Source organism: Pteronotus mesoamericanus, unplaced genomic scaffold, assembly GCF_021234165.1.
Source record: "Pteronotus mesoamericanus isolate MK-2021 breed Mesoamerican mustached bat unplaced genomic scaffold, CSHL_Meso_final scaffold_651, whole genome shotgun sequence".
NCBI classification, from domain to species: Eukaryota; Metazoa; Chordata; class Mammalia; order Chiroptera; family Mormoopidae; genus Pteronotus; species Pteronotus mesoamericanus.
The window spans coordinates 30,958,353-30,980,750 of record NW_026555325.1 but is presented as its reverse complement, the minus strand read 5'-3'; the positions used below and the strand labels follow the sequence as shown (position 1 = coordinate 30,980,750).

Below are 22,398 nucleotides of genomic sequence, written 5' to 3'. Positions count from 1 at the left end.
GCGAAGCGTTAAGAAAATTGGCTCATCTGTCCCTATGAAGTCCACAGGGCTGGTGTATCACTTCCTCCAAGGAGAGCCTCTGTGCTACCTGTGGCCACACACAGGTAAAATCTTGTGGTCTGCTTTGGATTTCAGACGTAAAAATTGAAATAACTGTCAGTCTTGTATATACAAGACACAGTTTACAATAACTCTGCCTAAACCAGCACAGAATACCCCGAACTGCAGCTAACTGGAATCTTAGCAAGATGCTCACCACCACCCCGGGGGAGGCCCAGAGAGAATATCAACTCAGAGGGCTAAAGTAGGAGTTAAGAGTTTATGACTCTCAATTGCAAAATATCTTTGGAACTCAAATTCAGAGTTAAAAACTGTATGATTATGTCTTTGGGTGATGAGAAGACAACTCCACTACTAGTAGTTACATGTTCATTGCCACCACATATTCCGTGAAATTCATGTCATAAATTGCTTTCTCACTTCTTAAATTTTTATAATTTGTGTATCCCTGATTTCACTAGACTACTGTATATTGTTAGGGGACACTTTATTACCTTCAATAACAATTAAAATTAATTTCTTGACAATGGAATTAATTCCATATTGAGCCTTGAATAAGTATTGGTAAATTATGTTCTTAACTATTGCTACTGAAGCTTTATTATCAGTATCGCTTTTTGTAATGTTATAGAAAGAATGCTCTTCTCTTACACTGCTCTATTTCTTAGCTGTCCAACTGTTGCAGCTATAGCTAAAGAACTTATGAAATGAGGAAACTTGATATGAGGAAGTACTTTGGGGTTGTCCTATATGTATTAACATTTAATAATAATTAGTGGATAAATCATATGAAAAGGCTTTGTAGGTTAACCTCAAGAAAGACAAAATATTTCCCATGCTCAGTCTTCCTATCCACCTCCTAGGAGCATCAGTCAATCAACCAATCTTCCCTGCTGGAATACCCCCGGCAGCATTCTCACATCTTAAAGGTTAGAATTGCTTCATACACATTCCTAAACCAAGTACTGACAAGGAGGATTAAATAGCCATAATTGCCTTAGACTTGTCTTAGACATGTCTTCCTAACATACAAAACATCTGGAGCCCTTTTCTACCAGCAAAGAAGGGTTGTAGAATAGGCAATCCACATCTTTGACATAATTACAGTGATTTTTTTTCTTGCAATATATTTTATTTTCAGGCTAGAAAGGCCAGCTCTTTGCAGAATGGTCTAATCTTCAATGACACTAGCACCAATTCCATCCCCTCTCTCTCTTTTTAAAATATACTATCTACCTTCCAGTTTCCAGGGGTCCCTGGAATCCATCATGTTTTATTCTTTTTCCTTGTATCAGAACCTCCTCTCAGAATAAGATAAATTCAACCATATGGAATTGCAAGTCAAGGTAAAATTTAATATCTATGATAGGCAGAATACTGGCCCCCTAAAAATGTCCGTGTCCTAATGTCCAGAAACTGTGAATATGTTAGGTTACATGACAAAGGCTGCAGATTGAGTTAAGGCTGCTAAAACTGAAACAGAAGCTCAACGCAGAACAAAAAAAGGACCTGCCTGGCTGGTGTGCCTCGGTCGGTTGTCATCCCACAAACCAAAAGGTCACCAGTACGATTCCCAGTCAGAGCACATGCCTGGATTGCAGGTCCGGGCCCCAGTTGGGGCACATATGGAATCGATGTTTCTTTCCCTCTCTCTAAAGTAAAAATAAATCAAAAACAAAGAAGGACCTACCTACTGGTTTACATAATCAAACAGTGGAAAAGACAGGAACGGAGCTGTATCAAGGCCTAAAGCCAAGACATCGCTGTCATCCCCCACCTGCCCCCATCACCGTGCCTTCTATGTATCAAGTGTCTTCACTCAAACCAGTTTAGCCTCCACAGGAGGGAACTTGCCTACCACATATCTGGACTGATCACTGTGGTTGGGAATGCGATGCTGTAATAGCCCAAGGGTTAGTGTTCCCAGAGAGAGAGTTAGGGCATCAGTACTGACATGGTCTTTGGGAGAATGGGGCAGATAGAGACCCCTAGCTCAGCAATTTCCAACCGGTGTACTGCAAGTTTTTATTTTTATTTTTTTATTTTTTTTTTTTTTTGGAGAGAAACATCAGTTTGCCGTTCCACTTACTTATGTATTCATTGGTTGGTTCTTGTATGTGCCCTGACTGGAGATCGAACCTGCAACCTTGGCGTATCAGGACGATGCTCTAACCAACTGAGCTACCTGGCCAGGGCTGTGCCACGAGAATTTTTAAAGCATGCTGTACCTGACTACTTAGTCAGGGGCACCAACCTCTTTCCTCTTAGATTATCAAATTAAAAAATGACAACAGCCAACACAACAATAGTTGTCTGGTGTGAATGAAACAAAATTATACGTATTTTTTTGTCAGGTCAGCAAAAGATATGCCATAAGATGATAAAAGTTGAAAATCGCTGCCCTATCTGCATCTACTGAAACCTAAGAAATGAAGCTGTATTTATAGAGTTCTAGACATTTTTCAGACTAACAAAACAGGTGTTTTTGGTTGCTTTTTGTGGGAGAAGGGCTGGGGAAGGAAAGAAAAATTACTTAGGGAACAGAATGTCTTTGGCTAGCTGACCCGGCTCCTAAACTGCACCGTATAAGGGGCAACCTCCTTTGCAGTCTGTATTAGTCTGCACAGACTGCCATAACAAAACACCAGACTGAGTGCTGAAACTACAGGGATTTTTCTCATAGTTCTGGAGGTTGGAAGTCTGAGATCAGGATGCCAGCATGGTCAGATTCTGGTGAGAGCTCTCTTCCCGGCTTGAAGGCTGCCTTTGTCATGTGTCCCCATAGTAGAGAGAGAAAGCTCTCTGGTATCTCCTGTAAGGATGCTAATCCTATTAGGATCAGGGTCCTACCCTTAGAACCTCAGTTCACTTTAATTACTTCTGTATGGACCCTATCTCCAACTATGTTTGTGTTGGGAGTAAGGGCTTCAAACTACACATTTCAGGAGACGCAAGCATTCAGTCTGTAACAGCATACATTTACATGAAGGTGAAAATAAAGGTCATTGTGCCTTTAATCTAGTGCCCTAGATGTTGATCCTATTTCAAGTAAAGCTAAAAACTAAAAATAAGAATTGTGAGAAAGAGCAAATTTTAAAATATGGATACTTACAGAGTCCTCTTAAGTAATGCTTAAAATCACCTCCACAATTTTCATCATTTTGTAAAATAATGTTTGCCTTGCCACAGCAACAGCTTGCATTCAATCATAGTCAAGTATTTTTTATTTGTATTACAATGATTTGGAAGTTGGGATAATTCTGGCCGAACTGTTTACCTTCTTTAATCCTTTTTTTGGGGGGTGGGGGGAGAGAGAGAAAAACATTGATTTGTTCTTCCACTCATTTGACCGGGGACCGATCCCACCACCTGGGCATATCAGATCGATGCTCCAACCAACAGAGCTGCTTGGCGAGGGCCCTTAATCCTTTCTTGGGTGCACAAATCAATAGCAAAAAGAATCTTACAGAAAATAGGAGCTGCAAATTAAATACCTCAGATCACAAACTATTTTCAAGATCCTTCAAGTACCTCTGAATGCCTTTCTGGAAAAATAATCAATACCGTTCAAAAAAGGTGTGCTCCCAATAAAATATAATTTAAAAGAATTTTTTTTTAAGAATGAAAAAAAATATGCTGGAGCCCTGACTGGGGTGGCTCAATTGGTTGGGCATCATCCCATAGACTAGAGTCGCAGGTTTGATTCCCAGTTGGGGCACATGCCTGGGTGGTGGGCCAGGTCCCCAGCTGGGGGTGTGCAAGAGGCAACCAACTGATGCTTCTCTCCCTTTCTCCCTCCCTTTCCCTGTCTCTAAAAATAAATAAATAAGATCTTTCATGAAAAAAAGAAAGAAAAGGTATGCTGGATATACAAATGAGATGCTAGACCTTGAGAACACTAAGAGGGATAAGATGTGATCCACGGTCTCAAAACTAGCTAAGAGACATACTATGCACATATAAATGATGAATCCTTTAAATGTGACAATTGGAGTTTACTGTGGCTGAAACAGCCAGGAAAACACTCCCAGAGGTTGGTCGAATCAGAATCTTACAGGATCTACACAAGCTAAAAGGAGGGGAAGGTGAATGCAACTGTTCTCATCTATTTCATAAAACAGGTCTCTAAAGCATGACTGGGCAATATACTGGTTCAGCATTAACTGCTTAATGTTCTTGCGAACAATAAAATAGTCTGAATTCAATCATAGATTGAAAGAGTCTATAATTCAGCTTTTCACCAACTCAAACCATCCTTCAACTCAACTGGCGCAAATTCAAAGTTTTACCACATATACGGTGATTGATTTATTTTTATTGAAAATACAAAGTAGTATTAAAGAAAGACATTTAAATAAATTAAAAATCATTCCATATCCCCTACACTAACACAGTGAATTTCAGTTTTGCATATTATCTTCCACATGCAAAAAAATTTTACAAAGTCACAATCATAGTGTGCATATGATTTTATATTGTGCTTATTTTACTTACTATATTACAGACATGTCCATGTTTCTACAGTCTCCCAATAATTACTTTAATGGCAGTATAACATTTCATTATTTTCATTAGCCCACTTTCTCCTTTGACATGTAAATTATTTCCAATTTTTTGCTATTATAAGTAACACAGACATAAACATCCTCATGAATGCTTACTTTTTTTGTTTACTTTGTTTTTATACTATTCTTTAGGAATACAGTTTATGGGCAAAAATGTGATCTTTTTTTCTATTTAAACCATATGCACCCTGACCAGGGATTGAACCCACAATCTAGTATGTGCCCTGCCCAGGAATCGAACGCCCAGTCTTTTGGTGTATGGGACAGTGCTCCAATGAACTAAGCCCACTGGCCAGATCAATACGGTCATTCTTCTGGCTCTTTCCACGTAGTACCATGTTGCAATCCCAAAGAGTTGTATCCATATAAAATGCTATCTAAAGTAATGCATTAAACAGTTTCTTTCTAAAATTTTTTAAAAAGAACCATTAGATAGTTTTAAACTTCTGTATTTAAATTTTAAAATAATTACTGTCTATTTTTTTAAAAATGAAGGGTGTGGATAGATGGTCTAACAGATGACTAAAAATTTAGATGAGTTAACGGAAGCAAAGTGTGCCTTAACTTTTCTCTTAACTTTAAGTTACGGCACATATTGACGGCTACAAAAAATGTACAAAGGCGTTTTCTGGCCCAGAAGCTCCAGCCACCCAGGCCATCTGTGGCTGCCCTAAAGGTTATAAGGATCCCTATCTAGGCACACATATGACCCAAAGTGCCAGTGTGCATGGGTCGGGAACCTCTAACTGAGGAGAAGTTAAGTGACTCAATCCAAGTCACAAAATCCTGTTAGTGTCAGAGCTCGAAAATGAATGCAAACTTCTCATCAAGGTACTTTCTACTATATCACAACTGTTTCACGTGTTTTCTGGCTCTATGCAGACATATCTATATTTATTAATAAAGAGGATTTTCTAACATGTTTAAACTAAAGACACCTAATCTAGTGATTTACAACAAAGCTAAAAATTAAAAATAGTTCTTGGATCAGCAAATGTTTGACTATTTTCTCTGAAATTTTTCAGATTTGCCATTCTTTTAGCTCATAAACTCTCAACAGTAATAATCTTTTGCACAGTATCTTACTCTCAACAGTAATAATCTTTTGCACAGTATCTTGTATATGTTAGTAAATAAAGAGTAACAATAAATTATACAAGTGACAAAGGAAAAAACTAAAGTCTACATTCTGAATAATTCTAAGGGTGATAAAAAAAATTTTTTTAAGTGTTGCTTTTTTAGAGGTAGAAAAGATTCCCTCCTTAAATTTCAAATTCCATACTAGCTAAAAGGAACCTTAATGTACACTGTCTATTACATGGCAGGGTCATAAGAGACATTTCATTCCAAAGAATGATTCTGACCTATACCCAGTGTTCATGCTACCAGGAGAAAAAATTCACTGTGAAGGCATTTCACCTTTTACCAAGCATCCAGCATTGCATACAACCTTTGAAAAGCAGAGATTATAGATGTTAACTCCACTGATTCAACTGTAAATATATATACATCAGATTTCGCTTCATCATTAACCACTGGGTTGGAGTGTGCAGAGTAGAGGTTAGGAATGAGAATTTACCTATTATGTGCTAGGCCACAGGAACAAACAAGGGACTCCAAACCCTGCTTTTTTTTACGACACCCCAAAACAGTGATTCCTTGGTCATTTCTACAAATTCAATCAGACATTATACACACAAACGCATCCGTGGGACCGCATGGCACTTGGAAGATTACCCACTATCTCCCACTTATTAAGATCTGGATCGTACTTTTCAATGCTCTGAAGATAGGTTCCCTTTGAATAGGAATATCCCCCAGTGACATAAATACACCCGTTCATGATGACAGCGCCGCACTCCATCCTTCTCTCCATCATGGGTGCTATCTCTCGCCATTCATTCTGTTCAGGGTCATAGCATTCTGTGATCGTCGTCTGTCCACCCACTAGATAGAGCTTACTTTCAAATGGAACTGAACACAATCCATACTCTGTTAAAAAGAAAAAAAAGCAACTCTGATTAGGATAACAAACAAAAGAGGAACCTGAGGGTGGTGATATACGCATCCTTTACAATGAAGCCTACAAAAATAGAGTAGTCGGGGCACTTTGATTCCAGCACATATGACCACAACACTGAGCCATTAAACCCATGGCCTGTCCCCTGCTACTCTCTCTCAGGAAACACTCAGCTGCCTGTGCAGGGTGGCGGAAAAGAACTCGTTCTCGGTCCACTGCCCTTCTGACAATTGTTCAGCACCCATCTTCTGTTGTACAGACTTATGTGTAAAAGACAGTAGCAGGAGCGTCCCTCTGACATGAAGACAGTGGAGGGAACTGGTATAGGTCCCTTCGGGTCTTCGCTGCTATCTCTGTAACCAGTGGCAGGCACTCTGTAGTGCCTGTTGCCACAACTGTCACACAGATTACCTTGCTCGTCAAGTCTCACACTGCTGGCCAAGTTAAGGACCCAAGAAGTTAGAAAAACACACAACCAGATTCGTGGGGAGCTACACTCTATCATCTTATGAAGCTGTGAGAGGTGCTCGAAGGCAGAGGGCTGCTCTGTAAAGTCTGGGTCCCAAGGCTCAACGTCTGCCTTCCTGGCTCTTTTAATTCTCCTCATTATTTCTCTCCCCCTCTACGTCCAAACCTGTCAGCTCTTCAAAGCACCGAAGGGAGTGCAGCTTAACTCCCACTCCCTCCTTGCCAGGGCTGTGACCAGGGTGAGGCAAATGAGGCGCTAGGTATAAAAATAGGTTCTCACTCTGAGCGGCTCCCTCAATTTTGTGCCGCCAGGGTCTTCCCTCCTCACAGGAGCCCCAGCCCAGTGTTTCTTCCACGCCTCCATTTCTAACATCACTATTAGCCTGCAAGTTCCTTCTTGGGAATATCAACCATAAAATTACACTTCTTGCTGCAGACCTGAGAAAAGAGCAGGATTTGTCCGTGGTAATAAGAATATTATTGTTTGCCATTACTGAGCTGTTCCTTCCATCTGGAAGTTTCTTTATTTTTTCAGGGTTTTCCACAGTAGCCACTTTCTTGTCATTTAGGTCTCATCCTACTGTCATCTCCTCAGAGGGCCCTTCCCTGATCATCTAACCCAAGGCAATCAGCAAGGCGCCTCCACCACATTACCCTATTTTAGTTCTCCCCATAGCACTTTTTATTACCTGGTATGTTTGTTTACTGGCTCCCTCCCTCCCCCTTTAACAGTGCAGGAACTGACTCTTGCCCTCTGCCCCATTCCCCACCCCGTAAAGACCCACTCAGTCTGTGCTGGATCAATGAATAAATTGTATTTTATACCCACTGTGCCTAAATATGCCCTCCCATTATCTTGTGGAAGATAAGTTTTAGAAGCACCTCTTTAGAAAGAGAAAATGTAAAATCAGAAATGCGATTTTCCCTTTTAGAATGGAAGACAAATTCTTATCAGTAAAGTTCTTGCTACCTAGGTTTTCAAGGCTCAAGAAGTCTCAGAAGATGGGCACTGTGGCTTTGAGTCCCTGTTCTGGTGTTCTCAAGTTTCTGGAAAAAAAAATAAGAATTCTTCCACCTTGAATAAATCTACTTGTTACTTTCCAGTTATATACATGTAGAATTATAGGATTTAGTTGTTTAAAATATTTGTGAAGCATTGTTTATAAAAATTCTATGAACTATTCCATCAATATTCCACAATTTTATTGTGAAAATTCATGATGATGCAAAAATTGTATGAGTTGATGTGCTTCAACAATGCAGTTACTAGACTTTTCTTAAATATTCAAAGTTTACTGCAAAATCCTCAATTTGTGATTCCTATGTTAAAAGAGGTGTCTCAATCTTCCTATATCAGTAAAAATGTTGAAAACAAAGTGATTCCTAACATTTTCTCCCCTATTATCCAAATATAACCTAATGTTCTACTACTATTGATGGAAACTTTTTCTTCTTCAGCTGTAACTGCCTTTTTTCTTGTGGGTCACTCTATGAAGTTCCTGAGGCTGAGGGACTGAATCTTCTTTATTGAGCTGCTAGCACTATACACAGCACGTAGAAAGCACTCAGCAAATATCTGCTGGACAATTTCAAACCAACATGGAAATGGCACCATCTCTCACAGCTCTGAGCTTACACATAATATTCACTGCAAATTCATGGCTGTCTGTATTCAGTATTAAATAAGTGATATGAAGAAACCCATGCAGGGATTCATAGACAATCACAATATTTTCATGTATTAAATATCCATTGAAATAATTTTAAAATTTTTTCCCAATATTTTTCTGACTAAAAGATTTGTATAGCTTATCTAATGTAACTTCCTTCTTTTACTGGAAACTAAGAACCTAGAGCTTAAGCTGTTGCCCAGGATTAAGCAAGTAAATAAACAAGGGGAGCCAGAAGAGAGCACTCTTCCCACCGGACACAGCCCTCCCCAGGTTTTTCTCCTTTATCACTTACAGCTTCTTCCCTGTTCTTTGTGCTCTTCTTCCTCAGCTCATCCCTTAACTCACGCTATCTCCCAAGTTCTGCTCCCGGCTGTTCTGTTGGTCCCACCCTCCCAAGACATCTCAATCATCCCCACACCCACAGCCATCATATCCAAGGAAACAACTCCCAGATCTATATTTGGCAGCATTCTTCCCCGAGTTGCACACACACAATTCCTATTGCTTTCTGGATGGCTCCTCTGGGTTACCCAATTAGTTTTTCCTATGTATCTATAACCTGAGCTCATCATCTCTCCATTTCTCCCTTCTTATCAGCTGCTTCTTCAGTGCTCCCCATCCTCCCAGTCCACCAGCCGGAGACCCTGGAATGACTGTCAACTCCTCCCTTTCTCTCATCTCCTGTATCTAATCATTCAAGACAGCAATCACTACCAATTCAGTCAATGTTGAGTCTCACATCTCCTCACGTCTGCCCGCTTTCTATTCCTACTGCTTTAGGCTTTCAGCACTTCCCACCTGCTTTATTCCTAACAGTTTTAGTAGCTCTCGCTGCTGTCTTTCTCCTGACCTATTCTAAAAGGAGCTCTCTTCTTAAAACTAGAACTGATCACACCTCATTCTCTTGCTCTGAAATCTCCAACTGTTCTCCATTTTAAAAATTTGCCTGCCTGCCATTCAAAGCCCTCCCTGATACACTCCTCAGTTGAACTTTCCCAGCTAGATTCTCATTCTAACCTCTTATATCATCTCATTCATATACATCTACTCCCAGGTACTGAAATAAACCTGGAACTTTCCCTTCTGCCTTCCTTCATTGGCTAACTTTCTGCCAGAAAACCGTTCCTCAAAAATTACCTTCCTTAACTGAGCCATTCTTTAAAGCCTAAATCAAATCATAACAACCTACTCCTGGAAGATTCTAGATTCCCCTTGATTAGACTCAAGCTCTCTCTATTCTCAATTTCAATAGCACTTATTTGTAAGATTGTCTTGTGTCCCCATTGTGAAAGTATATTTGCTACCAGATTCTGAGTTCCTATGGCAGTAAAGACTATCTCTTAATCATCTTTGTATTTTTTAATTATTTTTAAAAATTTATTGATTTGAGAGAGAGAGAGAGAGAGGAAGGGAGAGTGAGATAAACATTGATCTGTTGCTCCACTTATTTACGCACTGATTGATTGATGTTTGTATGTGCTGTGGCCAGGGCTCGAACCTGCAACCTTGGCATACAGGGACAATGCTCTATATCAACTGAGCTACCGGGCCACGTCCATCTTTGTATTTTCTATAATAACTAGAATGTATCTTTCCTGAGGTAAGTTCTCAATAAATATTATCTTGAGTTTAATGGAATTATAGTCCTCTGTTTTCAACTATTCAAGACTTTAAGGCATCAAAGAAAAACGATAATGCTTACATTGTTTTTAAAATTACAGTCATTTCTTTGTATTCTAAGCTATATAACTGTAAGGTAAACTCAACTGAGATTTTATGTTCTTCAGGAGGTGTTCCTAAAAAGCTAAGAAGCATGCCTCGCCTTGCTGTAACTCAGAGGATGCAGATCCAAATGCCTTGAAGGCATGAGGAGTTAACACACCAGCAGAACGAAGCAGATTGGGGTAAAAACAACAGCACAGGCCCCTAATTCTGCGGCAGGATGAGAATGGAAGAGACTGCGGTGGTCCAGAGCATACAAGCCTTATCTACATGCAACGGCCACTTCTTAGCCCCAGTGATTGCTGTCAGGAAGGAAAATGATCCAAGGTGGCCAGACATGCCAATTTTTCTAAGGCCAGAAATCATGATTTTTACTTGAAATCTCCTGAATTTTAACTATTGACAAGAAGGCAGTTAAAAAATATTTTAAACACTGTAAGAACCAAACAGAATATACATGCAGGGTGCTGATTCGATAACTTTGTGTCTTACATTTCTTCAGGGAAAAGTCCAATGTAAATCAAAACTTTACATTATAAGTTACAAAATTCCATTATAAGTTCCCACTGCTTTACACTGTAATTTGATATTTATTTCTGATTGATTTTTCCATTTGTCATCATACTTTGGCTTAAATCTCATTGACTTTTAGACTCTCAAGCAGTAAACAAGTTATATGTAATTTGAACATGCTTTGGGATTTTTAAAAAAGATTTTATTTATTGTTAGAGAGAGGGGGAGGGAGGGAAGAAGAGAGGGAGAGAAATATTGATGTGTGAGAGAGAAACATGGATCAGTTGCCTTGGGGACCAGACTGCAACCCTGGCATGTACCCCGACAGGGAATCAACCGGTGACCTTTCGCTTTTCAGGACAACACCCAACCAACCATGCTGGCAAGGGAAGGATATTTATTTTTAAAAGAACCCCTTTATGAAATAGATAGTACTTATAACGTAAATAATTACCCTCTAGTTTGTTAGTCTGACTTTTCATACACTGGATTTTCTTTGTAAAGCTAAATAATTGTAATAGCTAACCGATAAGGTTAACAGGAGGATCAAACGAGATAACAGTGTAGTTGTTAAGAGCATGGTGCTCCCAGGCAGACTGCCCGGACTTAAACCTCTTAATAAGCACTAGCTGGCTGACCTTGGGCAATTTATTTACTGTCTGTGTGCCTTAGATAAGAGAGATAATAAATGAGATAATAGTAGCACCTACCTCACAGGATTGCAAGGTTTAAATAGATTAATACAAGTAAAATTATTGGAATAGTTAATGCCTGGCACATACTTAAACTGAATAAATGTTAGCTTTTATTCAATGTGTGCTATTATTATTATTTTCCATTATAACTTCAGTGGTCAAATGGAAAGTGGTGGGAATCTGGAGTAATACTTATGGGCTACTGGGAAAGAGAGTCTACCCATTCCATGACGTCTTCAGAGCCAGGGCAGCCTGCGCTGAAGGCTCTTTTCGTGCAAAACCCATGACATACGGAGATGCAGCACCTGGTTGGGTGTGCTCTACCTGAACTGTGAGATGACATGTATGATGTATGGGTGTTAGTGGCTGCACTAGTCAAAAGCAGGAGTTTGCTTCCTAAGGAAAGGCAGGTGGCTTAGTAGTTATAGCACAGTGTATACAACTGGACTGCCTGAACTCAGTTCTGCTCTGTCACTTCCAAACTGTGTGACCTTGGCAAAGTTACTTATCCTAAGCCTCCATTTCCAAATATGTAACAGGGGTAAACAATACCTACTAACAGGGTTGTAGTCAGAATTTAATGTAATATTACAAGAAAAGGCTTAGTCAATAGTTGGCCTATGAAAAGCGCTCAAGGTTAGCTGTTACTATTACTCTCAGATGGTTCCCGCTTGTGAATTTTAGTTATACTCTCCAGTAACCCACAGAGAAGCCTGATGCCATATGGAAAATGACTCAAAGTAGTATGGTGATTTGCCGATGTGAATCTTCCCTAATGAAAAAACTGAAACATAAGGATAACTGTAACAGCATATAGCTTATGCTTTCCCCAAGCTCTTCAAGGAGACACGTCAAGAACAAAAGACATCACGGAAAGCAGTCCATTCCTTGTGGGCAGACAACATGTTCCCTTTATGAGTGTTAATGTGAGGCCAACATAACACATTGTAGGAGTCAGGGCTTAATAGTTACTAAAACCCAGAAAGAACATGCTTCTAAAGAAGGAAACCACCTCCTGCTAAACTGCATTAATAGGTACCCTTCCCAATTATTTGACAGACTAGTGCATTTTACCTGTCTCTAAAACTTGTGTTTTATATAGTGCATGTAAATGAAAGAGAGTATATAACAAAGGAATAAGAAATAAAAAAGAATCTAAGTGAAGAAAAAAAAACCCACTTCTTTTAATCCCAACAGCTTAAAATGTATGTTGTGTTAAAGACATGGAGGGAAGCATTTGTAGACGTGATCTAATCTGTGACTACTGCTACATGGACACATGAATATTTCGAGCCTTTTCTATTTCCAGCCCATTTTTAGCCATCTCTCATACTGATAAGCTGCATCACAACATGTTCTATTAAGACAGTTCTTTGTTACCTGGATGTGGACTGGAGGTGATGAGGCTCCACTCGTTGATGTCTGAATTGTAGCTCTGGACCTTGTCATAGGTGCAGCTTCCTCTGTAGCCACAGTGTCCGCCAATGACGTAGATAACTTCATGTAAGACACAGGCAGTAGCATTTCCCACGCCTGTGTGTTAATTAAAATCACATCTTCAGATTGATCTTTCATTCTGTTTTGCAATGAATATTGTATTGTTTCTGTAACTATTTTTAGTAGATGTAAGGTACTCTGCTAGGTGCTATGAGGGATGGAAGAATGAAAAAGAAGGTCTCCTTGTACCCTTAAAAGAGGATGAGACATTTACACAAATTGCTGTTACATGGGGTACAGCACTACTGTGGATGCGCAGAGCAAGGATATGTTGTTTTTGACTAGGGAAATCATGCAGGAGGTGGCAGAATTTGACTTGGATCTTAGTAGGTAGGACTTTGGCAGACAGAGGTGAGAGAAAGCCACCCTATGTGAGGGTAAGGCAAGAGCAAAGGCTTACTGGCCAATTCAAGTAGCTGGTTTGATTTTGCCACCCTGGAAGGGAGGGTGGCACGCCTGGGGTTGTCCTATGGAAATAAACACTGGCAAGGTAAGGTAGAGCCAGGTGGCAAAGAATCTTGATGCTCAGCTAAGAAATCTGGACTTAATTCAGCAGGATTTCAAAGGTGTTTAAACAAAGGAAGGGAGGGGCTACAAAGGTAGGAGGGCAGAATTGGTCCAGATACAGTGTTGAGGACCTGAGTTAGAGGGGTGCTGGGTGCAGTGGGCAGGTGCATGGAGTCTAGAGACGCAGGTGAAACAGAAGGCCCTTGATGGCTGACTGAATTGGAGACAACATGGATTCCGGGGTCCTCATCTCAGAAAACTGAGACATGCTGATGCCATCGAAACACAAGGAAGAAGAGAAAATGGTTTCAGCAGGGGACAAGAATGATGTGACACTCGTTTTATTTGAAATGTCGGTTTAGCCAACTTTTACTTAACGCTGTTACATTGTGGGTGCAGTTCAACCTCCTTGTTTATTTCTACTCCAAAACAGTAGGGAGTTCATAAGCAGGGCAGTTATGGTGGGGAGGAGGGAGGAAGGAGTTCCTAAACAGCCATCTATTTCTTCTCTGTATCTCCCTCAACCAAAAAAGGAAGTAAATTTGAAATTTGACTCTACCCAATTTAAGTTCTCATTACCAGGAAAAGAAACTTGTTCATTTCAAGGCTACAAAATAAAACAAATTGGGAATAATGTTATCCTTTCTACATAAAAATGGGAAACTAAAAGTTCAGCATGAGTCTGATTATCAGAACTAGCCAAAAATGCACATCACTGACAAAGTGTTACCCTTTCCTGGAATAATTAGATATAATCAGGAATCAAACCTTCAAGTTAAAAGGATAAAACTTTGAAATTTCAGACCCAGCTAGTAGGTGGGGGAGGACTTTGGCATATGAGGGTCTCCCATGCCTCTCAAGGCTGAGTCAAGAACACATCTGGCTTTCTTTCACGGTGGATATACCATTGTGGCATTTTATTTTCAGCAACCATTGCTTCAAATGATTTAACAAAATTTTAGTAAAGTAATACATTTCCATCCTTGAAGAAATATACTGTTAACTACAAAACCACTGAAACTTATCTCATCATTAAGAAACAAAGGCTGCCCTGACCAGTGTGGCTCAGCTGGTTGGAACATTGTCTCATAGACCAAAAGGTCATGGGTTTGATCCCCAGTTAGGGCACATGCCCAGGTTGCAGGTTCAGTCCCTGTTTGGGGCGCCCACAGGAGGCAAAAGATCGATGTTTCTTGCATCAAAGTTTCTCTCTTTTTCTATCTCTAAAATGAATGACCTCGGGTGAGGAAGCAAGGGAGGGAGGGAGGGAGGGAGGGAGGGAGGGAGGGAAGAAAAGAAAGAATAAAACAAAGGCATCCTTGGCCTGGTGGCTCAGTAACTTGGAGTGTCATTCTGTTCACCGAAAGTTTGTGGGTTTGATTCCTGGTCTTAGGACATACCTTGGTTGCAGGTTTGTAAAAGAGGAGTCATACAGGACATTCAGAAGGTCCTTGGAGAGGGAACTGGGAATCGGTCAGCGTCATGTTCCGGTAGAGTAAAAAAAAACCGGAGCAGGAACAGCAGTGGACTTTAAGTCACCTTCTCCCACCCTACCAACCAACCACTGCTGAACCTTTGGGCATGGAGAAGAGTGGTCATGATTTAATATGAAAATTCTGCCCTGTCAAAGCTGACCTGTTCTTCTATAATGGTATTCATGACAACACGCCTAACACTGAGTACTTACTTTGTTAAGCACTGTTGTGAGCACTTCACGTGCATAATTTAATTTAATCCTCTCAAAACCCTCAACCACGTAACGTCGTCACCCCCATTGTACAGAAGGCAAAGCTGGAGCACAAGGAGATTAAACAATCTGCCCGAGCTGGCCAGCAAGTGAGTGGAAAGTTGGGATTTGGACCCAAGCAGGTTGACTTCAGAAGCAGTGTGCCTGATCACGAGACTATTCTGCCTCTCAGGCTTCCTGCTTGTCATCCAAGGATCATACTAGGTCAGATTCCCAGACCAGGTCAGATTCCCACACCCTCACCAGTGTTAAAAAAGAAACAGAAAGGCCTGGGAAGAAACATTTGGGATAAAATGACACAAATTTGGTAACAACGTACCAATTGTTTTTGTGCAACTTCCCAGCACCAATGAATAAATGCAATTAGGTAAGATTCCAATTTAACCTTTTTTTCCCCCCAGTTAGGAGGGAAGGAGAGCATGGCTAATCTAGTACCAAAGAGCAAAAAATACAATGTTTATCACACAGACACGGAGACCCAATAGTATGCCTGGTTCTGTGGGCCACATGATGGGAGGTTAAAGGATTTGTCTCTCTCTCTAACACTATGAGACAAGACTTGAATCAAAAAAGCAGAGGTTAGTTGTCTCTATTTTTTAGAGAATGTAATTTGTTACACCCCACAAGGACCAAACCATTCAAGGTCCTTTTAAAAGGCCTTTTAAAAGAGAAAATCAGAGGAAAGGAAAAAGCAGAATATTTAAAAGCAGCATAAAAAAAGGGACTCAATTTCAAGAGCAAGCCAATATAAATAAATAAGCACAAACTAATAAAACTACCCAGCTTTCTCTATTTAGCTTTTGACTTTAAAATGTAAATTCTTAAGACTTGAGCAAGATCTGGGCTCAAAACAGGTTGCAGAGTAAGAAGAATGAATTATACTGGTTTCCAATATAATTTTTTTTTTCCTAGCCCGAGTAGAGTATTCTAAGCACATAAATCTCAGACAAGTTGGAGACTGCTATACTATATTTTTACTTGGAATATTCTGCACAATATTATTTGTATAATCCACTGTAGGTCCTAGTTTGCATTCCAAAGTGACAGATTCCTTTTAAAGTTATTTGCAAGGGAAACAAGACCGCTGTCCTAATCTCAAACACCTAAAAAATACAGAGCAAAATCTGCACTTACCTTTAATCATGTTTGCAATGGGAATCCATTTCTCTTTTAATGGATCATAGAACTCAGCTTCTTCTGCTGGAGCCCCTTTTCTGTAACCGCCCAGAGCATAGACACAGCCACCCAGGGTGACTGCACAGTGGTAATACCTGGCATTGAGCATTGGCAAACCTTCTGTCCATTCATCGCTTTCACTGTTATAGATCCACACTGTGTCGAGAGCTTCTATGTTATCTGTCCTATAACCCCCAGTTACATAAATGTTGGGTCCCAAACATGTAACACCATAGCTCTCCCTAGTATAATCTGGTATTTCTGCTCCCTGAATCCAAACATTTGTCAAAGGATCCCATATGTGAACCTCTGATAAAGGATGCCAGTAATAGCCTCCAATGATATACATTGTGGCTGTGGACCTCTGGGAAATCTCCTTATGCACGGGATTCAGAGCATTATATATTAGAGACCGTATCTTATTTTCAGTTAGTAGGCAGCTTCTTTGAAGGCCTAAAGCTGTTTTTAAATACACTGGATCTATATCTATGTTGATATAGCTTAGTAGATTATACAGGCATTCAATTCGATTTTCTACATCATAAGCAGTCCACTTAATAACTGGCTCTATGATGGCTTCTTCTTTCCAAACACCGAGATTCTTTCTGGACAAAATAAAGAGAAACTTTTCAAGGCTGATTTCCAGAAATTCTTCTTGTTGCCACACTTCCTTAAACCTTGAACACAGAATTCTTTGAGATTCCTTCTCTAGTTCTGGACATACATGAAATTCTGCAAAGGAGTGCATTCCGATACAATTATCTATATCCAGGTGCCTTACCAAAAACTGCTCACAAGCTTTCTTTACTGAAAGGAACTGTAGCAGATCTGCTGCTTCAAGCAGGCTTTGAACATTTCTTTTAGTTATTTCAATTTGGGAAGTGTATGCATAATTGACAAGACCTTCCAAAATATCATGATGGATGCCAGAGATTTTTATTTTATTTTTAAATTTTTCTTTCATGTCAGCTGTGAACATTGCCTTAAAATAATTGCTGCAAGCAGCTAAAACAGCTCGGTGACAATGGAAGATTATGCCTGAAGGACACTGAAGGGTAATATCAGTAAATAATCCATCCAAGTAAAATGTTTTGAATGCATCCAGAAAATCCACTGGATGCGCTGAATCCTTGAAAAGGTAAATATAATCTTCTTGTCCTTTTAGAGCCATGGCTGCAATAAATATGAAATAAACGTGTTTTAATTTTCCATAGGACTTCAAATAATCAATACTATCTATTCTAATCGTTAGAATGATTGATTAGTATCAAATATACTCCAAAACTAGACGAAGTTTAACATTATAAATGCAAAATGTGGATGGACTATTTCGAAAGTGATGGTCAATTTAAATGTGGGGTAGCTCGGGGCCTTAAATAAAGTCCCCGAATTTTTCAACAGTCCTTTCTAAAAAAAAATAAATAAATAAGTGATTTCCTACTCCAATTACCATGTCTCCTGTCGGTCCCGAGTAGGCGGTCTGAGAGACATCCCACACTTGGCAAACCAAGCGACCGAGGGGTCACCCCATTCAACCGACGGGGCCGGCCCCTGTTCGATCCTCATTCAATCTTTCCCCTTTAAGTCACTTCGAGATGCCAAGAGAGGGAGGATCGCAATATAAGGACCTAGAAGTGCTCTCGGAAAAGGGAAACCCCGTGTCTTTCCGCAGAAGGAAAAAGATAAAGGAAAGCCGCGCTGCCGCGGCTCTCCCACTCCGGGCCCCTTCCCCCGCAGTGTCTCAGGGGTTTCCGCACGCCAGTGCCTGGGCCCCGGTTCCCGCCCGCGGACCGCCCCGCCCCGGGGCCCGGCCCGGGGACTGGACTCCAGGGCGCCTCCCCCCGGGCCGGGTGCCCACTTCCCTCGGGCCCCGAACGTCTCACAGGTGTGGGAGGGCGCCGCGGGCGGACCCGCGCTCAGCCCGGCCCGGCGCCCGCGCGGCCATTGTCTCCGCGCCTCTCCCGCGGGCGGGCTCTGCAGGCGGCGCGGCCTCCCACTCCCGCGCTCAGCCCCGATCTCCCGCCGCCCGCTGTCCTGGGGCGTTGGGTCCGCACCGCACCTACCTCCGGCGGCAGCTTCGGGACGCGGTGCTGGCCCGCGGGTTAGTGGCGAGCGGGGGCGAAGGAGCCTCCGGACCCTCTGACCATCTTTGGAAGAGGCGCGGCTTAGGCTGCCTGCTTAGCGCAGCTCCAGCCCACAAACGGCTCCTATTTTGGTGCCCCGGCTGCTCCCCGCCTCCAACCGAACAGCCCCCCGGGCGATCTGGGCGCGGGGCCACTCGCGGGAACTCCCGGGCGGCGGGGCCGCTCGGCAGAGAGGGGCGGGGCGGACCAGAGGGCGCAGGGCTGCAGCCCCTCCCGGCGCTTCCCCTCGCAGCAGGTGGGACGGCTTCCCCGAGGACTCTGCCCGGGCCACGGGCTTTCCCTTCTGCTGGGGTCTTCCTCCCAAGCACTTACACCCCTGAGCATTTGCTCTGTACACAAACTGTAAATCTGAATCAAGAGCACAAAGAGGGCTGGACGGGGGGTGCCCTTTACCCTCTCTTCAGTAGCTCTCGCCAGGTCTGACCCTAATGGAGAGAAGTGGAGGAGAAAATGTAAAGGGAATGCAGCAAAACTGAAGGCCTTGGTATTGAGGTTGTCTTCAAAATGCCAAAAGAAACTGCGGCTTGCTTACGAACGCCATCCTACCCCTAGCAGAGAACTCAAGAGGGAGCCCCTGGGGTTGATCTGCACACTATGGGTTAACCTGGAAGCTTTGAGATAAACTGGGAGCAGCCAGGGCCAAGGATTCAGGTTTCCGTATTTAGAGCTGAGTAACTGGACGGAGTCACCAGTCTCTTCCTGGTGACAGTCAGCCCAATTACATAAAGATAGACGTCCGTGTGCTACACAAGAAAATTCTTTTTTTTTAAATTGAGATTTTTAAATGTATTGATTGATTTTTAGAGAGAGAGAAGCAGCAGCACACACCAAGAGAAACATCAATTTGTTGTTCCACTTTATTCATTTATAGCTTGATTCTTTGTATGTGCCCTGACCAGGGATGGAACCAGCAACCTTGGTGTATGGGGAGGCACTCTAACCATCTGAGCTACCTGGCCAGGGCAGAAAGTTCATTGTCTTGTTCCAACAAAAGCCAGTATCAAATATTTTCATTTCTCATTCATTCCTTTATTTGTATGATATTATTGAGTGCCCGATAGAACAAGACACTGGTAACAGAGTGGTGAATACAGCTGTCATGGAGCTTAGAGTCTAGCCATCTTAAGGGAGGAAGGAGACTTGGATGAAAGGAACACCAGAGACCCAGTGTGTTTCTCAGAGTTTGGTCTGAAAGGCAGAATATACAAATGGACAATAGCCAGACAATATATAACAATGGAACTCAGAACGACAAAAGCAGTCCAGGAAGCCAGACCACAACCTCTGCAGCAGTTGGCCCAAAACAGGCAGCACTGGTCAAGACTGCCAATTTCCCTATTTTTACCCCTGCTTCCAACTCAGGACCACCAGAGAAAGCCAAGCAGACTTCTTAAACGAATGACATAAAATAGCCGCTGCTTCTAGTAGCCCGCCTCCAGATTTCCCAGGCCAGCAATCTCCAATCAGAGCAGACCCAAGACCTTCCCCCTTTTTTTTCACTCTTTATGTAAAGTTTTCCCATTCCCATGCCTGTCTTTGAGCCTCTGCCAAAGCCAAATGTAGGTGGCTCTCTTGCTATAGCAATATCTAAAAAAAAAAAAAACAAACAGCTGTTTGTTCTCATTTGGGTGATTTTAGCTTAATTCCACATGGCAGGCCATCTCAATTGAATTACGTGGGACCCTGGTTTGGCAGCGCCCCACAACCCCCACCACCGCCTTCTCGGGGAAGGAGACGTAGGAATCTGCTTTTTCATCAAGGGCATCATGTGATTTTGTTGTTGTTGTTGTTGTTGTTGCAGTTAGAAGAATGTAAGTTGGACCCAAACTGGAAGAAAAAATAAATATTTAAAATCCCAACATCTGGTAAACAGTTTATAGGAAAAGGAAAGTGAATGGGATTTAGTTTCAGACTTAAAGTTCATCTCTGCCATTTATCTAACATTAAACAAGTTACTAACTTTCTTTGATCCTTAGTTTTCTGCTCTGTAAAACATACACAAAAATCAGTACTTTTTCAACCTAACATAAGGTTTTTGGAAAGATAAAATTACAAATGTGAAAGCACTTAGGACATAGCTATTATAATGAAAGGATATTTGCAACCTCAATTTGGAAATTAGCCTCTTACTAATATTTCTTAAAAAATTTATGAAGTTTGTAGTTAATTGTAATTGTAGACCATTTGTCTTTCATAACCAATAGTGATGTTCTTATTTGATGTTGTCATTCAAGGACAAGACTGTGACTGATTGAAGACAGGGCATTCCTTCCATGTTTGTCACAGAAGTGTGGAGATGGCTCTTCAACAAGTTTGATGCGCAGCAAGTATTGTAGGCTCTAATGGCAAGTTCTATGTGCAGAAAGACTACTTTACTATTTTTATTTATGCAGAGGTATTTCAGACTGCCAAGAGAAGAGCAGGTCCTGAAGGGTATTTCCAGCGATTCCTCTTTCCCACACGCTTTTATTAAAGAGACCACTGCAAATGCTCATTTGATGCACTCAGAAACATATAATTAGCATTCTTAAGTTAAATAAATTAATACACTGTTCAAGAAAACAAATGTGCCATCTGTAAATCCAAGTGTTAGGGAGATAAAACATAAACAACTCTTGGCAGATACTAAGCTTGGCATGGAGTTAGATGCTATTTGACATCACACTTTGCCTTTCAAAATTTTGGTTTCTAAAAATAACAATTTTATTTGTTCGTTTATTGTTTTTATCTGATTAGTACATTTTTCCACTAAGTACTGCTGTGTCTTTAAATGTTTGATATGCTAATTTTGTATCATTATCATTGTGTGTAAATGGCAGAAACATACAGGAAATTCTGTATACTTTATTTACATACTGAATTAAACAAGTTGCTGTTAAGTAAAAAAATAGTGAGTATAATTTATAAGGCCACAACATGCAGCAGTGTAGGTCATGCATGGCACAATTCCAGTTCATTCCGCTCAAGTAGAGTACAACGTTAATGCTGTACAGTATACAACCAGCACAGGCATATGTGGCCATCCAGGAGTTGATATGTCCTGGAAAAGCCTTTTTGGTATGCTTCCTGGAAAATGAGAAAATAAATATTCTTTTTATTTTCATTTAAAAATGTATTTTATTCTTTAAAATTTTTAGTTAGAGTAGTGGTTAAACATTTACATAACTTATGAATTGATCCCCCAATAAGTCTAGCACCCACCTGGTACCATGCATAGTTATTACAATATCATTGACTATATTCCCTATGCTGTACCCTACATTCCCTTGACAATTTAGTAACTACTGATTTGTATTTCTTAATCTCTTTGCCTTTATCACTCAACCCCCTAAACTTCCTCCCCTCTAGCATCTATCTGCCTGTTCTCTGTATCTATGAGTCTGTTTCTCTTTTGTTCATTTATTTTGTTCTTTAGATTCCACATATAAGTGAAATCATATGGTATCTGTCTTTCTCTGTCTGACTTATTTCACTTAACATAATACCTTCTATGTCCACCCATATTGTTGCAAATATTAAGATTTCATTCTTTTTGATGGCCAAGTAATATTCCATTGTAATGTGTACCACTTCTTTATCCAATCACCTATTGATGGCCACATAGGTTGTTT

At 41.0% G+C, this 22,398-nt stretch overlaps 1 protein-coding gene across 1 annotated transcript; it reads right to left on the bottom strand.

Moving 5' to 3' along the window:
- Positions 1–6,115: 6,115 nt before the first annotated feature.
- On the bottom strand, positions 6,116–18,882 carry KLHL23 (kelch like family member 23). The gene is made up of 4 exons (XM_054562748.1): positions 18,707–18,882; positions 16,602–17,816; positions 13,097–13,249; positions 6,116–6,617 (listed from the first exon to the last, which is right to left on the bottom strand). Exons 2-4 carry the CDS (start codon positions 17,812–17,814, stop codon positions 6,307–6,309), a joined length of 1,677 nt encoding a protein of 558 aa, XP_054418723.1. The 5' UTR covers positions 17,815–17,816; positions 18,707–18,882; the 3' UTR covers positions 6,116–6,306.
- Positions 18,883–22,398: the final 3,516 nt, after the last annotated feature.

Excerpts from the sequence above, each read along its gene's own strand:
- KLHL23 (XM_054562748.1), bottom strand. The coding sequence starts at position 17,814 with ATGGCTCTAAAAGGACAAGAAGATTATATTTACCTTTTCAAGGATTCA. Across the intron at positions 13,250-16,601 it reads CATTGCAAACATGATTAAAG|GCGTGGGAAATGCTACTGCC; the intron begins GTAAGTGCAGAT and ends ATTAACACACAG. Across the intron at positions 6,618-13,096 it reads CACCTCCAGTCCACATCCAG|AGTATGGATTGTGTTCAGTT; the intron begins GTAACAAAGAAC and ends TCTTTTTAACAG.